Here is a 17,200-nt window from a genome sequence, read left to right as displayed (position 1 = left end):
TCCACACCCCGTGCTCTGCACCCCTGGGCTCTGCTCCATAAACCTCTGCACCCCCGAACCCTGTGCTCTGCACCCCCGGGCTCTGCCCCATGCACCCCTGCATCCCTCGGCCCTGCACTTCTGCACCCCCGGGCTCTGCCCCATGCATCCCTAGGCCATGTCCTGTGCACCCCCGGGCTCTGCCCCATGAACCTCTGCACCCCCGCACCCTGTGCTCTGCACCCCCGGGCCCTGCCCCACGCACCCCTGGGCTCTGCCCCTTTGCAACCAGCAGACAAATAAAAAGAATCCACAACATGCCCACATGTAGATACATATTTTTTAAAGCAATGCTACACCACTGTTGGGGATTCCGTCAGGGTCTTCAGTTAATGCCAAAATGTTTCTCTCTGTCCTAGGTGTTCAGTAGCTTCCCCCAACACTCTTTTTCCCCAACCAGAAAAGGAAAACACAACCCTCCCCCCATTCCCCTGGAGACCAAGATATCAAATGACCCACCCTGCGCATCAGCACTCTGATATTAGTGTGTGTGGGAAACCACCTGCAACTTTGGGTAGCACGGCCCAGGGCCGGAGGAGAAGTTGGAGCCAACAAGGCCTTGGTGGCTGCCCCCCAGTCCCTGGCGTTGCTGGGGCTTTGTTTTAGGACTCTCCGACAAGATCCTTGTTTGGGCGAGCAGCCAGGAGGCACAGCCCTACAGGAAAACAGCCCACAACAGCAAATCCCGCAGCTGGGGAGGGTGGGAGTCCTTCGACAGCCACTAATTCCTGCAAATTCAGGGGCTTAGCACGCCCCCAAAAGCGTGCAGAACCCTTTTGTCTTCGCATACCTTAACGAACAGTCAGAGGCAGAGAGGCCACATGTAAGCCAGGGCAGGGCTTCTGTACACAGCAAGCGGCCGAGAACAAACACCTGCGGTTCCTGCTGGGAGCCCCCACGCAGCTACCTGGATCCAAGCAAGGGCACGGCCGAAGCCAACCTGCTAATCTGTCATTTACACAAATCACAGTTTGCTTCGTGCACAGCAATTTATTTGATTTTCTTAACTCTCATTCCACTGCGCATCAAAAGAGTTTCAGCGTAAGCTAAAATAAGCAGCAAGATGTGAGAGAGAGACCTTTAACCACGTAGAGAGGTGTTTGAAGGAAAGACACCACAGTCCACATAAATAAATGTCATCTTTATTTAACCAAATATAATTTATCAGTTAAGTTGACATCTGTCAAGTCAGTTATAGGAACTATAAATAATTAAGACAGTCTTTTTCCTTTAATAAAAAGAGTAAACCAGTATTTTTCATTTGCAGTCAGCTGTATAGTAGGCATGCATTTGAGTGCAACTGGTGGGAAAAGTTTTTGACCATCCATATTCTTCAATTTTAAATTAGTTTCTTCCCTGACCTATTCCCCCACCATACCTTAGACCTTATATAAATGTACGGACGCCACCAGCCCAGCAGCACGACAGCTCTCAATCACCTCTGGGTCTCTTCATTTTACAGGAGACCACAAACGGTAGATTCTTCCTCTGGGGAATCTTTTCTTGGGAAACTAAATAGTGATGTGACACCTAAAAGACCAGAAGAGTTTCTCATATATATACATAAAAGCTTAAGTGTTAATGGAAGGAAGTCTCATATGTATTCCTCAACATTAGGCAGAGAAATCAGGTGAGCAGCAGAGAATACTCCAGAAGTCCCTGGGCTGAGACTTCAGTACAGCAGGGTGTGAAGGTTGGGGTTTGTTTTTTTTTTTTTTCTGTTTTTTTTTTTTTTCTCTTGAACAGAGCTTTGGCCAAACGAGATCTGTGAGAAGTCATGTCACTAGGGTGGAGAGCATGAGGTTCAGAGCTACAGCCATAAAGGACATGTTGCAAAGATGGGAAAGAGGAAAGCAAGCTTGATGTTATTTATATTAGCAAGGGAGAAAGGGGAAAGCCGTCTCAAAAATATAATCACCTGCTCTTCTGAGGGTCTGAGAGCGAGCAGCCTGACCGGGCAAGGATTCCATCTCGACCTCCTGTACACTACGAACAGCTTAGGCAGTAGGAGAAGGAGAACCCAGTATACACCCACTGAAGCAGGAAAGGATTCTTCTACAGCTTCAGAGAGGTCCTTGAGCAGGCAAGAACCTGACTGCTGTTTGGTTTGGATACATCTGCTCCTGTGGCTTTCCAGAACTGGTTTCCCACTCCCTAATCCTGACCTTCCTTTCCAACACACTCTTCTCCAGGGTAGGGACCAGCTCTGCAACCTGGTCTCTGGGTTGGGACAGCGCACGATCCCCGACTAACTTTGGTCTTGACTTGGACCATAAGGGGTGCATTAGCTCTCTTTTCTGAGGGGTGGCAGGAACTGTTCCTAACGAATCACTCCTTACCTAAAAGCAAAATCGTTTGCGCTTAGGCAGGGCTTTGCAGAGCTCAGCTAGTTCAGGCATCGTCCAGAGTAACAAACAGATCTCCCACCCTGGCCTTATTTGAGGTGAAGATCAGCATTCCTAGCACCACATCGCACCATTTCCCAGCTGAGCAGAGATGCCCAGCGTTGCTGGGACAGAAAGCCAAAAGGAGAAGACAAACATTGGTTTGTATGAGAAATACAGAAGTTAACATGAAGGAGGAAATTAGGCCAATCAAGGATGGTCGTGTTCTGCTGTGAGAAACACTTAAACCAAGAGGAAAAGCAGACAACCACGAATCCAGCAGCCTTCAGGTTATGTTCTAGAGCTGCAAATAAGCAGGACAGGCAGTGTCCAGACCAGGGGCAGAACTGCAGCACTCCGAGCCTGCACAGCTAACTAAAATGAGAGCTCTTCTGTCATTTCAGGACCAGGATGCAAGGTGCTACTATGCTGAATACTGTAGGCATTCCCCCAGCATTTGGGAAGATACTGGCAGCTCCCCAAGCTTTGCGCAGTGCAGCACTGAAATTAGGCTCCATGGGATATACTGTATTTTCTCCATCCTTGACAGATGTTAAGAGCTTTCCCCCCATGCACACTTATGCATTCAATTTATATTCATGCATTAGAGCCTGTTTAATAGCGCAGTCTGCTTGAGCACATAATTTAAAACTTGGTGTAACTGGGTGAAGTTTCCAAGTTGATAAGACCTGCTTACATCAAACCCCACCCAGTTTACTGAATTGATTTATATCCAAATGGGAAAACTAAAAAGCGTTGAGTGCTGACAGCGTTCAGGAAGATCATTTACAAATGCCTTAGTCACACAGCCAGAACAGGTTTTCTCTCATTATGCCACTGCAGACTGCATGAGAGTCCTTCCAACACACTCTAGCAGCAGAAGAGAAGGCATCTTGGCCATCGCCAAGCTGAACAGCACAAAAAAGCGGAAGGGAAAGAAACAGAGCAGGGAACCCTGCACTCACGGTGCTCGGCCAGCGCTTGCAAGCTGGGCTGTAACCCTGATGCCAGATTTTACACGCCTGCTCAAGGGCAAGCAGGTTCCTTTGCTACAGTCCTGTACAGAGAGCTGCACTAAGAACCAGGACTTCAGAAATCTGTCTGTGCCCACTGACCTGTTTTCCAGCTGGCGCCTACACAGACAGAGAAATCCAGTGGCTGAACATGGATGTCCTTTTCTAAAAGACACCAAGAGCTTAACGCTCCCAAGTTTGAAATGCCTCAGGCTCAACTGGGAGACGTATTGGGCGACTTCTTCCCAGCTGCAATGGACCCATCAGCAGCACTCAGCAACTGAAAGAAAATCTTAACATGCAAAATAGGACCTATTTTTCCATCCACCCCTCCAGGAAAGAAAAATCAACTGAACTGAGCATGCTGCCATGAAAATAGTGCTGTGCCCATACCAGCACAAAGGAGAGGCTTGCACACAGCTTCCCTGACGGCTCCAGCAGATCCTCCAGCAGAGCACGGGCAGGTGGAAGGGGAGAAGGAAAGATGGGGAGAGCTCATGGCCTCTTCAGACAAAGCGCAGAGCGTATCCCTTTGCTTGCAGCAGTAGCTGAACTCAGTTCACGACGAGAGGCAGAACAAGCAGTCTGCAGTTTGAGATGCTGCCGGATGGTTGGCAAAAGGGAGCCTAAATCTGTCAGCAGAGACCAGCCTGCTCACGGCCAGATTTCAGGGCTCTGCAGTCCTCAAACCCAAGATCACTCACTTTCCTTGTGTGCACACAGGAATGGGTGCTGAGGCATAGAGGACCCTTCCTCGCCATCTTCGCTAATCCCTCTACCAGAGACTCGCATGCTTTGGATGCTAGGCACAGGAGGGGGATTCAGAGAGCAAACACAAGGGAGGAGGGCGACAGGGCAGAGAAGACAGGAGATACCCCATGCCCTCATCCATGAGGTTGTACTTTGCTAGAAGGTGCCTGTTCAGTAAAATAAATCTGAACCTTACCTCCAGTATTTAAAACGCTTATGAAGCGAAAAAAGCAGCCCTTCACCTCTAGTGACCGGGACAGGGTGGGCTCCCTGCATGATCTGACTGATTAGTATCTTCACTGTAACCTTGGTTCAGACATAACTACTATGAAATTGCACTTGGTGATTGTCTCGTTACACTTATTTTGTCCTTCCTAAAACTAGATTTATTTTCTGTACAAACTTGGCTTGAAATATAAACCACATAAAATTCCCATTGAAAATAATGAGAATCCAGTATCAAAGATGAAGTCTCAAGAGAGACAGGGTGGCGGGAGAAAGCAAAGATGAGCAAGGGTGGAGGAAAAGAAACAACAACAACAAAATGAAAGGAGGAGGAGGAGGAGAGCTGTAAGGGGGAGGCAGCAGGGAGAGCTAGTCTCCCACATCGGAGTCCCGGTCACCGATGAGCCAGAGGATGTGAAAGCTGAGGGCGAGGAGACCTGTTCCAATCAGGTCCCCCAGTGCTGTCAAGTATGGGATGGAGAAGTTGTCAGGATCGAGGTCCCTGCCCCACATCCAGTGCACCATCCAGTCAGCAATGTACAGAAGAATGAGAACCTGGGAGGCAGGAAGAAAAGAGCCACATCAGCCACAAAACCCTGACCGCTGCAATCCCAGTCTTCATAGGGCATCAGCTGGGGCAACTGCAGCTGGGCAGGTCAGGCTCAGAGAGGCACAACCTCATCCCGAGGAACGGAGCTGGTGGGAGGTCAGAACCATCTTGCTGAGTGCCGCACTCCAGGCATTTAATGCGGGCTGCATCCCCAAAGCAACAAGTACAGCACAAAGAGGAACCTGGCGAGTTTCAGTGGGCCCCTGGGCATCCAAATCCCCTGTATCCTTAACAGCCTCTGCCCTATCCTTCTTTAGCTTCACATGTCACCGTCAAATTTAGGCTTAGAAGGGAGGAGAACACTGGCATCCAAACACCAACAAGTCTAAATTTTGCATCTCAGTTTTCAGATCTAACCAGAACAAGCTTGAAGACATATGGGGCAAAGAGGGGACTCGGAAACACGCAGGATGCTCGGGCAGGGACAGCAATGCCTGGCTTCCAAAAATAAAAGAGCAACTGCCCAGCAGCTGAAACTACCAGAGTGTGATGTTCTCCCCAACTGCTTCAATGCAGTGAGAGGCTCGTATCAGCACCCGAAGACAGAAGAAATCTGCACTGGATCCTCTCAAGCCTTAGATCTGGGACAAGATTTGAAGCGGCCACAGGCCTATTGCTAATGCCTCTGGTGTCTCCGGGGCTGGGAGGGTCTTGCTCAGGACACAGCAGAGCTCAGGACCCCAAGAGTCAGCACATGGCGGTCCCTCTGCTCTTGCTCCAGTGCTCCAAGCCTGCAGGCTGCTCATAGCAGTGGCTTTGCAGAGTGGCTGTGAGCGGAAGCCCCCTCCAAGTGCCCAAGCACCCAGCAGGAGTTCACAACCTAAATTTAGCCTCCTGGATGACAGCACTCTGCTCTTGCCTCTGATGGATGCTCTGACTCATTTCCTCACGCTGGCTTCAGTTGTTGATTTTTGGGGACACTGAAACCAGGGACAGCTTCCACAAGCGGAGGGGGTGAGCAGGGGGGAGCGTAGCTGGGCTTAGTACTAAACTTCCTAACCAGAGTGTCTCTCCGTGCCTTCCAATGCAGGCAGCCAGACTCCTGCAATTGGCCGCTGGATTTCTGTAGCATGAATACCCTGGTCTGTGCATTACCCTCAGAACAGCCATTGCTACGGGCTCACACAGCTCCTGCGAGGAGACAGGGAGACCCGCGCTGCAGAGCTGGCGGGTCTCTACCCTGCAGGGGAGGCAGGGAAAGGGCAGGACAAGCCACACAAGGCATGGGGTCCCAGCAAATTCCACATCCTGTTTTCTTCACCAGCAGTTTTAAGATTGCTAAAGCACCTTATAGGATAGATTAACACACACAAGGTAAACACTTCTGCTATCAGAAGGACTTAAGAGAGACAAAAGACAGATTAAAAACTTGCCAAGAATGGTAGGAAGCAAAAATTGTGTGTACAGGTATCAACAAAAAGAGTTATGCAGTTTGATACTGGCTCATTTCACAAATAAAATCTACCTGGCATACCTCTCCCCAGCACATAAATCTCTTACCTAGGGATAGGGCCTATCGCTCTGCCTTCAGCAACTGCCTTTACAACTTAACTGGCTGAATAGGTCCCCACTGCAGATGACATGGCAGCGTCCCCTTATTCCAGCCTGAGGGGTTACAGCCCCTGGAAGGGCTCCAGCTTACCTGGAGAAGCGCAGCTGTCATGTAGAAGACTATGAAAATCAGGGTGAGCGTAGTATGTCCACCTTGCATGGAGCTGATGGTGTAAAGAAAAACCAAGTGTCCAGGCACCACCAGAAGAAAAAGCACACGAGCAGAGCGGGAATTCACGTCTGCAAGGAAACAAAGATGGAGTTCAGGCTTAAGATTAGGCTTGAACACACAGGAACTCTGCAACCTTCCTGGGCTCCAGGGGACAAGGCAGCACAACTATGGTCAAATCAGAAGTAGGGACAAGCACACTGAACCCTCATCCCCACAGTGCAGATTTAGGCTGGAAGGCAGCACCCTGAACAACGATCCAGCTGTCAGGACACCCAAGGACTCTTTGCACCAAGCTCAGTAGGAGAGCTTAATTCTGTACCCAAAGCAAAAGCTGTTCTCAGACCTCAGCTGCCAAAAGGACTCATGTCCCACCTCTGACAGTGCTCAGTACAGAGCTGTCAAGAATTCACCGTGAGCATTGAATTTCCTCAGAGCTCTGTCTCAACTTTGTCTGGTGATCAGTTTTCTAACAGATCACCACCACATTGGAGACCTCTTGCCCCTTCTTTCTTTTCAGGGACAGCCTTGGCCCAGAAGGCCAGGAGCCAGGCTGCCAGCTATCAAGACTCTCTAGGAAGTCTGGAGAGTAATAACCTCTGCCCACACTCTGTGCTGGAACGCAAGTTTGGGCTGTGCTCTGCCACACAACTGCCACAAATAAAAGAGCTGCTAGGAAGCCTTTGTAAGTGAGAAGCTTTCTGTAACTGCAGCTCTATAAGCCCAGCAGAGCTGCAACACTTGAGCAGCCTCGAGGCAGGTTTCAATATCCTGGACACATCTGGAAAAGATTTAGAGGGTGGAGGATTTACAGTATTAGACAGTCAGGGCACAGGACTTCTGCACCATGTTTTCCTCATCCAGCAGGGCTATGTCCTCTCACACAGTGGCTTTACTAAAGGTCTGACCGTCTCTAGAGGGCAGGGCAGGCCAGAGGACCAGCCACATCCGTGAGCTAACAGCTGCCTCTGAGCAGACTTCGGCCACCATTTCCTATGACAGTGCTCCAGCGATGGTCACAGACTAGTTCAGCCAGGCAACTGCAGCAGCTGCTGCTGGCAGAAGTCAATATATTTCAACACCCGACTTGGTTACCTGAGCTGAAGAAAGTGCTGCAAGGGCTGGGGCACTTGCGAGGGGCTGTTTCGGAGCTCTCTCCAGGCATCCCACTCATGTGCAGGTAAGTGGAGATGCGACTAGCCTGCACTGCCACCAGGTTGCCACCCACACCTGCAGATAAGGAGAGAGCAGTAAGATGACGTCTCAAACACTTTAAAGGAAAGGGCTATTTTCAACAGCCGGCAGATCTGGAATTGCCAGGTGCTGCGATAATGTAGGACAGTCTATTTTTGACCTGAATTCCACTTTTGCAGGATGTAAAGAGTTGAGACAAAGCACACCGTTCTATGGTTTCCCCTTAGGCCCCTTAGTAAAATAGATGCAATTCTATTACTGCAGCTTTCATTGGAAGAAATACGTGAAACAAAAAAATGATGAGTCAGCCACCAAAACAGACACAGGAAGTTTAAAACAACTATTTTTTGCATGAGGCATAATGAAACTGTGGAACCCACTAGCACAATATACACTGGCTCAGAATTAACTCTGTTTATTGCAAAAAGTAATAAAAAAAACATTTCCCTGGTTCATTAGGCAGAAAGGAGGTCCAAGCTTTATACCAGAAGCAATTAGATTTCCCGACTCTGAGTTGCAAATCCAAATCTTTACATCGCCAGGTGCCACAAGGCACATATATTGGAAGATGGGGGTCTTCCACCAGCCAGGAGGAATCAGGAAATGAGGACAGTTTTTGCTGGAAAACATGTCTTTTAGGCAATAATGAACATCCCAGGCCAGTGACCCTCTGGTGAAAGGCTGGCACCAGGGGGAGCCACACTGCTATAAAGCTTGAGTCAAACCCCCATGTCTCACCGACAACCAAAAGGGAATTAAGTCTCCTTAAACTGCCTGAAATAAAGCACACGGGACAAGTCCACTGTTTGCCAAGAGTCTCCAGGAGCTGCAATACCAGAGTGGAAAGGAACTCACCATTAATAACGGGTGTGAAGACAGCCATCCCAGCAAAGTTTGGATCTGAGACTGTTCTGTCCAAAATTAAACCCCCAACACTGCAAAGGGAAGATTGAAGAGGTCAGTGCTGAAAGCTCATTAGCAAATACTCAGAGAAAGCGCTGAGGGTTCTCACTGCTGCAGTGTGTGCACCCAAGGGTGATACATACACCTATTAACATGCACCTATGGTTGTGGTTGTTGCACATGATTTTAAGCCTCAATATTTGATAACAGAAGACAGTTTTAGCACGGTCTTTTCTCATTGCTGCTGAAAAGATCAAAGACTAAATCCTCTCATGTACAGTGCACTGCAATGCAATAATCAAAAGCAATCCTGCCCTTCAGAGGGCAGAGAGGGGTCCTGTGCGGAGGACTGATAAACGGGATCTGTGTTTCCTCTGTGGCCATGCCAGAGTCTCCCTGTGCAGCAGCTGGGACATTGCTAAGGCCCTGGATTCCAGCAGTCAAGGGCTTAATCACTCCTCTGCCTTGGGACCTAGAACCCCATTGTCTTAATCTAGAAAACATAAAATGACCTCCAGTTTCCTGGGAGTCCGGACCATGGAAGCAGAAGAGGTTTGGATCTCTCTTGGTCTGGAATCTACCAAGGGCTAAGAGATTGAAAGGGCTGGGGGAAAGGGTGCGTCGTCTGCCTATGTTTGGGGGAGAGGAACTCTTCCGTGCCTTCTTACCTGCTAATGGCCATTGCGATAATGACTGGCTCCCAGCCAGAGTACAGCACCTCCCGTGTTGCTGCATTCTTCTTGGCAATGATGATCCAGATGGGCAGCAGAGCTATGAAGAAGGCGCATACCAAAGGATTCACGTAGGCTTTGCTCTCTGAGGGGGAAATAAGCAGAGGCAACAGATCAAGGACACATCCCACTGCAGTGAGGCAAGGTGCTACTTCAGCTGAGTTCATCAAGCCTGCCTACAGACTGCTGTCACCCCTGGAGTCAGAAACTCCAGTAAGGGCAGGCAAACTAGACCAGACCAGCCTCAGCTCTGCAGAACATGGCATTTCCTTCTACTGGTATACTCACAGGGGCTTTATCAACAGATCAGAGCGAGATCTCTTCAGTTTCAACTGCTCATTCCCACTTCCCACTTCCCACTCCTGGGCAAGACCTCCCAGCCTTGCTTCACCTTTGGCTGAACCTGGCTGAGTCACATCCCCTGCATCCCAGCCGCCAGGGAAGGAAGATGGAGGGGAGGGAGGAGGAAGTCTAGAGTCTACAGCTGCCTCTCTGCACTGAGGGTCCCCAGCTGGTGCTGACAGTACAAAAGATGAAATCCAAAGCTGCCTTCTCCCACTGCTTCAGCCACAGTCAAGCCCCTGGCACTTGGAAGGGGACAACCTCTCCCTTACCACTTTACCTGGTGAGAAGGAAGTATGCAGATCACTGCCAAGACTGTCTGCAGCTACAAGGCAGTAAGAACGTCCGTTTCCTCCCCTTATCAGTTCTGACTAGGTCTCACTAACTGAGGTAGCTTCCAGGCCAGGCATCCTATATACCCCGAGAACAGAAAGGGTAAAGGAAGAGGGTGAAATGAGAGGGAGACGCAGCAGCACATAGAAGGACCAGAGAGAGACAAAGGCCTTTTGTTGCTCCTCACCCAGCTCTTTGTATAAGCCCCAGCTGATTCCTGAAAGCAGAGCCAGAGTAATGAGATCCCCCAGGCTGGCAGCAATTGGTGTGGCGACATTATCGGGATTGATCCCCATCTTTCTGGATCCGATGATGACCCCAATCATAATCATGCCTACAGCCAAAAAGAGGAAGAAAACAGGATGAGGCCAAGGGGAGCCCAGCATTTTAGGAAGAGTTGCATGGAGGGTGTGCGGGGTCTGTCTCTCACCTAGAACAAGGGAAGCAATGAAAGCAGTAGCCACACTGCTGGCACAAAGCAGGACAGCATGGTCAATGCTGAAGTGCCCATCTGGGATCCATCCAAACACTACGGCTGCAATCGAGGCCAGGAAGCCAACCACAGTAGCCTGAACCTGAAAATAAAAACTAGACAGTCACCAAGAGGATTAGAAAGCAAAATGGTCCAAGGGTGAGGAAAGAGGAAAACACCACCCAGGATACCATTTCAGGTGGATTAGCATCCAGCAGGGAAACATCAAGCCTAACCTATAGGGCAAACCGTTATGGTAAGATGACTCTGGGACAAAAAGGTGCCATTTGCCTCCCCGTTAAACATGCAATATTGACAGTTGATAGCAAAAACCAGGCATTTAAACCTTCTGACACTTGTCACAGTTGGGCTTGCACTAGCTACCAATATTTCCACTTTCTTCTCCTTTCGCTTTTTCTTACCTGTATCAGAGCCATGTTCCCTGTTATCATCCTCCAGAGCTCTTTGGGTGTATCCATTTGGCCAATATTAGCCTGCAAGAGGACATCACAACATCATTAAAGACTGACAGCATTTTGCACTTGCTAACAGTCCAATTCCTGCCTTCCAGCTATGCAAGTTTGTGCCAGGAGCAGGAGAGAATAATGACCTCAAATCCTTGCTCTTATGGGAGAGCAATTCAGTAGAAAAGGCGCACATGTCTGTGTGTGCACGTATGTGTGTACAGCTGGGGCACAGCTCTGCAGTAACACCCCAGTCCGTGACATGCAGTTCTGTGAATGTTGCTTGGGCCATACACCCTGGGTAAGTAACTATGGTGCTTCTTCCAACAGTTACTCTGGCCTTGTACTCCAGAACACCGAAGCTGTTCCCAGTTTCAGCTTCAGCACCTTCTCCTTCCCAGCTGCAGGAACAGGCTGACACCCTCCTACGCAGCAGGAGTGGAGCCAGACCCACTACAGAGGGAGTTTTGAAGGGAGTGTAAAGGGGAATCGACGTCAATAGAACGTCTGATGAAAATCTTGCAAAAGCAACAAGATATACTTTGTCCCCATGCAGAGTCACGCACTGCTGCTTATTTACTCATTGAATTCACTCCACTGGTGATCAAGCCAAGCCTGGCTCAGGCCCATTTGGGTCATGCTGCCCCTCAGGTCAGCCAGCCAGGAGGGAAATAGGGGTGTACTGACTCTGAGGTCAGCTCTGTGCCCCAGCTCCAATACAGACCAAGGCCAGAGTAGCATCATGCGGGCAGAGGAAGCTGGCAGCAAGAACTACTGTTTCAGTCAAAAGCTGAGTAAACAAGGCTAATGGCACGTGGAGACCTACTGAGTAGCGGGAAGCAGCCATGGCACACGGGTCATCTGGCACCACTACAACTGCGGGAGATGCTAATCAGACTAACCAGAAGAGATGGAAAGTTGCTTTAATTCCTTGGCATACAATCCAAAATAACCCAGCAGAATCACTGCAGGTTGCTGGTTACTGCAGAGCATAGAGGTTCTGCTCTTCCCTAGCACCTTCTAGGTCTTTATGGAAAGTTGGAATAATGGATAAGCAGAGAGTGTAAGCTTATATCCAATCTTGTATTATTAGAAGCTGATAAACATGAAGAGGAAACAAGGGAGAGGCTCAAACAATCTGAAGTGGTAAATGCATGTTGGAGTTACTGGCTGACAGCATCAAACTCAAACTTCTGCACAATAATACAGCAGCAATTTCTTCCTCTCAGGTTTCCTTGCTGGTCTCCGCAAAAAACACAAGAAGTCATCGATCAACTAATCCTTCTGCTTTCCTTACTGCATGCGCTTGAGAGAACTGCCAGCTCTTTTCAACCAGCATTGAGATGCACCCATCTCTGGAGTGAATTATTCTGGTCAGTTTAGTGGAGAGGAGGAAGGAATGGGGAAAAACCAACAAAAAGTTGACTGGAGTAGCACTGAGCACATCCAGCACAGGAATTTGAGCTCCATGTGAAGCCTGACCTTAAAATTCCAGCCACATGGCAATTAGGTTGGGATTAACATAACCTAGCTGTAGTCACTGGCAACAGGATTTTAATCCTTTAACTAATGGGAGAGTTTTCCTTCTTAATTGTGAAAGGAATTTCTGAGATGCCTTAATGCAGCACTAATTAGAAACCCACAGTCTGAGAAACCATTCCAGGCTGCTTTCCTGTGGAGAGAGCACGAGACCCACACCGTGAAGCCCTGGTCAGAGGGGAGCTCCCTCCGCATGCCTGCATGTGGGTCCCTCACGCTGAGGGAAAATCAGGGCAAGGAGAAAAAAAAAAAAAAAAAAAAAAAAAAAGAAAGAAGGAAAGCCCAAGAAATCGTCCTATCCCACCATGCACAGATACAAGGAGGTAGAGTGCAAGGCTAGGGGATTCGTGTAGAGGCAGCACAGCCTTCTCTCCTCCCAGGGCACAGGGAAGTAGACAACAAAGCCTAGGTGTTGGCCCACGAGGCTAATGCCACCCCACTGTCATCAGCTCAGGGGCAGGAGGAGGCACCAGGATACCAAGCTGGTGCAAGGACAGCAGCCGCTTGGCACAGATGCGCAGGTGAGCCGGACGGGCGTTCTCTGTGCCAGTTTCCTTGTGATGCTGCTGCAGCCACCAGAGCAGATAGGGGAAACTTTTGTATTCCTGTGACTTTCTGCACAGTCTCGTTTCTCTGCCAAGCCTGCCCCAACATTGCTCCATGCCAGCTCCATAAGGGAAGAGGACGGAGAAGTGCCGTGTTGCCTTAGTCCCGGAGAGCCAAGCACTCACCCCGATAAGCCCATGCTCAGAAAGTGCAAGCTGGCAAAGGCCAAGAGGGAGAACAGCCTGTGTCTGGGACAGCAAGGATCCTGACATGATCCAAACAATAGAGAGGGAATAAAACAAAGGGATTTGTTTCCCAGAAAGAAGGGGCAAACAATGCTCAGCCTGCAACACAAGCTGCAGTGCTCAGGCTCTGCCCCTGTAAGCCCTGGCACCGAAGCACAGCTGGGCCAGGGGCAGCACAAAGCCTCCCGGCAGCTTTGTCCTCCCCAGCAGTGCCTGGGGAGAGGAGACCAGCACGGAGGGGAAGCAGCCACAGCCCACTTCTTGCCAGGTAGGGCTGGCACGGCCATCCCCCAGGCAGCTCAGTGCCCCGCTCCTTCAGAGAACAAAGAGTGAAGGCTGAATCCAGGAAGGAGGCTGTCCCCACAGTTGGCAGGAATCGGCAGGCAGGGGGCTGAGGTGTAGAGGCCAAGCCAAGGGCTAGTCCAGGGAAATGCTGTTTGCCTTTCTGCTCCCCAGGGATTGCAGGGACAACCTCAGACCCGACAGAATACGATGCTCATGTGCCACTGGTTCAGTGGATGAGAGCAGCACCCCTTAGGGCACATACAGGGAGCTACTGCACGAGGGACAAGAGGCGCTGCTGGTGACAAAGGCTGCATGAGCAGCTCAAGATGCTGGCTCTGCCACCATTCAGGAATGCACCAGAAACCTTGGGCCTCAGAGGCCAACAAGAAGCTACTGAGGAGCAAAGAGTCACAGCTGGCATCACCCCATTGCTCAAGATGGAAGAACAAGAGAGGACCCAGGAGAGCATATATACAGACCTTTTCAACACTCTCCTGTGCTTTCTCTTGCAGAGAGAGGAAGGCTGAGAGGAAGGGAGCATGCTAAGCAGCAGCTCTCCACTAGCTATGCTTGCTGCTACCACCCAGGCAAATAGTTCTCCATCCCTACATCTCAGTGAGCACTTCCTGAGGAGCTCTCTTGGGCCAAGGCGCATCACCTCGTTTGCATTGTCAAGGCCAAGACCAGGCTGCTTGCTGCAAGGGCTCTCTCTTCCAGCAATTCACAGCATAGAGACAGTAGAGTTCAAAGCTTGACAGCAGGCAGCTAGCACCTTGCAGATATAAGATTCAAAGCTATATGTACTCCCATCATGGGAAACACAGAAACATCAGGCAGTCACTTGCTATCATGCTTGAGCAGAAGATGCTTTTCAGAAGGACGGAGTATTATTGTCCCTGTTAGGAGAGGATGTCAGTCTCTCTCCAGCGCTGCTCAGCTACAGAGACAGACTGCTGTGTTATAGAAACATTTAAACACAAAGCAATTCATTTACAGCTGGACTAACACAGTATTCTTAGGAGCTAACAGAGCCTGCCCCCGTCTCTCACAGGGAGCTCACTGTTTCACAGGAATTGGGACTGAATTCTAGCAAGAGAAATGCCCAGCCATGCCTCTCCATCAACTTCAAGAGGCTGTCAATCCACCTGCTAGCTCTCATTGCAAGGTCCCCTCCGTTTTAGCCTTTGCCATACAATTCTCCCCAGGCACCCTCATCTCCTAGCTCTTCTGAACCTGGCTTGTTTTAGCCTGCTTTGATGACATGCTTGCACCCAGCTTCCTCATGAAGAAAACTGGATCCAAGCACTCCAGACATTAAACTGCCAAAGCCAGCTCACACACCGTGCCTCCAGGCCCACGAGCAGCTATGACAAGGAAGTGAACTGTCAGCAAAGCTTAAGGACTATTAAGCCTTCAAATCTGATCAGTCCAGTGGAATGAAGACACCTTCCTAGCACACTAAACTCCAGGCTCCGGTTTCTGTGGTCACAAACTGAAAGATTTTTGTCTGCCCAGCCACCACACACACACATGTGCCTTCCCACCCCTTCCCAAACCAGGTATCCCGCTCCCTCCCTCAACTCCCTGGATACTCACAGCTGTCGACAGGCGAGATGCCAGAGTCATCTCTAGGTTCCCCTTCAGGCCCAGTAATGCAGGTACTAAGATAAATACCTCAGTCACATATTTGAATACGTCCCAGTGCTGTAAGATTAAAACAAAGACAGACCATTAAAAAATAATCATGGCTATTAGAAACCCTTGCTTTGGACTGAGTGCCACTTACTCATCTGCCTTTGCAACCTGGCACTGCCAGTGTGTGGCCCTGAGCAGAGACAACCCAGTTCCCCTTCTGGTGCGACGCTTTGAATTTTGCGGCAATTTTACTGTTTTTGACATTCATGTAGTAGTGACCACATGTTCCTGCTGAGCTTAAAAACCGGATCTCAGCCTGCAACTTTCAGTTAAAAATCCCCCAAAGATTAACCACTGACAAAATGTTTATGCATACAGAGGCCAAAATAGGGAAAGATGAAGAGACTTTGCCCAATACTTGAAGTTTTTGGCAGAAACGAGTACTGAAGTTCGGTCAGTCTCAGCTGAGAGCCATTCCCTACACGTATGTCTTACAAATACATTTTGGAGCAGGGCATTGCTGCTCCCTGATCCTGCCAGCTCCAAAAAGCAGCCCACCGTGGCCTCTGTTCCCCCCTACCTCACCGAGGAGATGTCTGCCCTCCCTCACCTGGCACCTACATTACTCAGGTATTTACTAACTATTCTAGCTCTACAAACAAGTCAGCTCCCTTGGGCATGAGGCAGAAGAGGCAGCCATGTTTATTTAGGAAAAAACAAAGAGGAATTGCAGGGTAAGCAGTCTTATAAGAGAACAGTTGGCTTCCACGAAAACACAAAACCACCCCAAAAACCTTTACAACCGCATTTAAAACAAACCCTGCAATCTACACAAACCTCATTGCCCGATTCTTTATTTTCATGAATGTTTTGCAAGAAGGCCCTGTGTCCAAAATAACTCCCGCTTCCCATATTGCCTGGCTGCCATACTGCTTAAAGGACACCGAGCACGGCTGGAATTGCACTCTCAACAGCTGGCTGCTGCGCTGAACATGGTAACAGTCACGGCTCTTGCAGCTTTCTTCCTGCAAGTGTTACCTGCAACAGGCTCCACCTCTCACAGCACTCTCCTTGGCAGCGTCAGACCATCAGGCTAACTAGCCAACAGGACAGTATTTCTTTCTAGGACAAGGAACACTATCGGCCAACACCTTACAGCAAATACAAGTCACTCTACCTGCATGACTAATACCTTCCTGTGGGGAAGGACTTCAGTTATTTTTGTTTATTTTTCCATCCTTTGTGCTGCTTGCCTTCACCACAGAGCCAACAAATTCTAGTTTCCTGCCAGGTCCTCTGCAATACCACATTCAAGCTGCACTCGCTTGAAAAAACATTTGAGAGAAAACTGTGATCACAGGAGGCAGGTAAGTCCTTGAGATGGATGAACTGGGACCATCTTTCCTCAAAGGGAAAAATCTGTTTTCCAGTCAATAAAAATCCCCTTAACATTTCTGACAGCTTGGTAAGACAAGCTAGCCATGCTCTCCAGCTCCCAGATGCACAGATGAAAGCTGCTCAGCTATTTCAGGCACAGCCACAACCCTCTCTCTGCTCGAGGACAAGGCTCCTGAGGATACCCCGTTTCCAGACTCTCCCAATGCAATGAACACTCCTTTCCCAGCCGCTGTGATAGGCAGCACCTAAGGAAACCACCACGGTCCTTGCAGCCCCTGCTCCAACCACCCTGCACCCAGCTAAACTGAGCTCCTGACTTAGAAGACCTTTCCACCACAGCCAGAGGCACTCTGAAAGGGTACGGCTCTGCAT

At 49.5% G+C, this 17,200-nt stretch overlaps 1 protein-coding gene across 5 annotated transcripts in view; it reads right to left on the bottom strand.

Annotated features, from left to right (window-relative positions):
• Positions 1–1,428: 1,428 nt before the first annotated feature.
• Positions 1,429–17,200, bottom strand: part of SLC41A1 (solute carrier family 41 (magnesium transporter), member 1) — a 24,559-nt gene continuing 8,787 nt past the window's right edge. For all 5 annotated transcript variants that reach the window (XM_010579283.1, XM_010579299.1, XM_010579308.1 and 2 more), the window contains 9 exons: positions 15,392–15,499; positions 11,139–11,210; positions 10,675–10,819; positions 10,432–10,578; positions 9,507–9,654; positions 8,791–8,870; positions 7,837–7,971; positions 6,664–6,812; positions 1,429–4,966 (listed from right to left, as the gene is read on the bottom strand). In XM_010579283.1, the coding sequence (XP_010577585.1) occupies positions 4,781–4,966; positions 6,664–6,812; positions 7,837–7,971; positions 8,791–8,870; positions 9,507–9,654; positions 10,432–10,578; positions 10,675–10,819; positions 11,139–11,210; positions 15,392–15,499 (1,170 nt within the window). In that variant the 3' untranslated portion in view covers positions 1,429–4,780. The remainder of the gene's footprint in view (positions 4,967–6,663; positions 6,813–7,836; positions 7,972–8,790; positions 8,871–9,506; positions 9,655–10,431; positions 10,579–10,674; positions 10,820–11,138; positions 11,211–15,391; positions 15,500–17,200) is intronic.

The sequence above is a fragment of the Haliaeetus leucocephalus genome, unplaced genomic scaffold (genome assembly GCF_000737465.1).
Source record: "Haliaeetus leucocephalus isolate CR32 unplaced genomic scaffold, Haliaeetus_leucocephalus-4.0 Scaffold68, whole genome shotgun sequence".
NCBI classification, from domain to species: Eukaryota; Metazoa; Chordata; class Aves; order Accipitriformes; family Accipitridae; genus Haliaeetus; species Haliaeetus leucocephalus.
The sequence above is the reverse complement of the archived record's forward strand: the minus strand, read 5'-3'. Positions and strand labels throughout refer to the sequence as shown.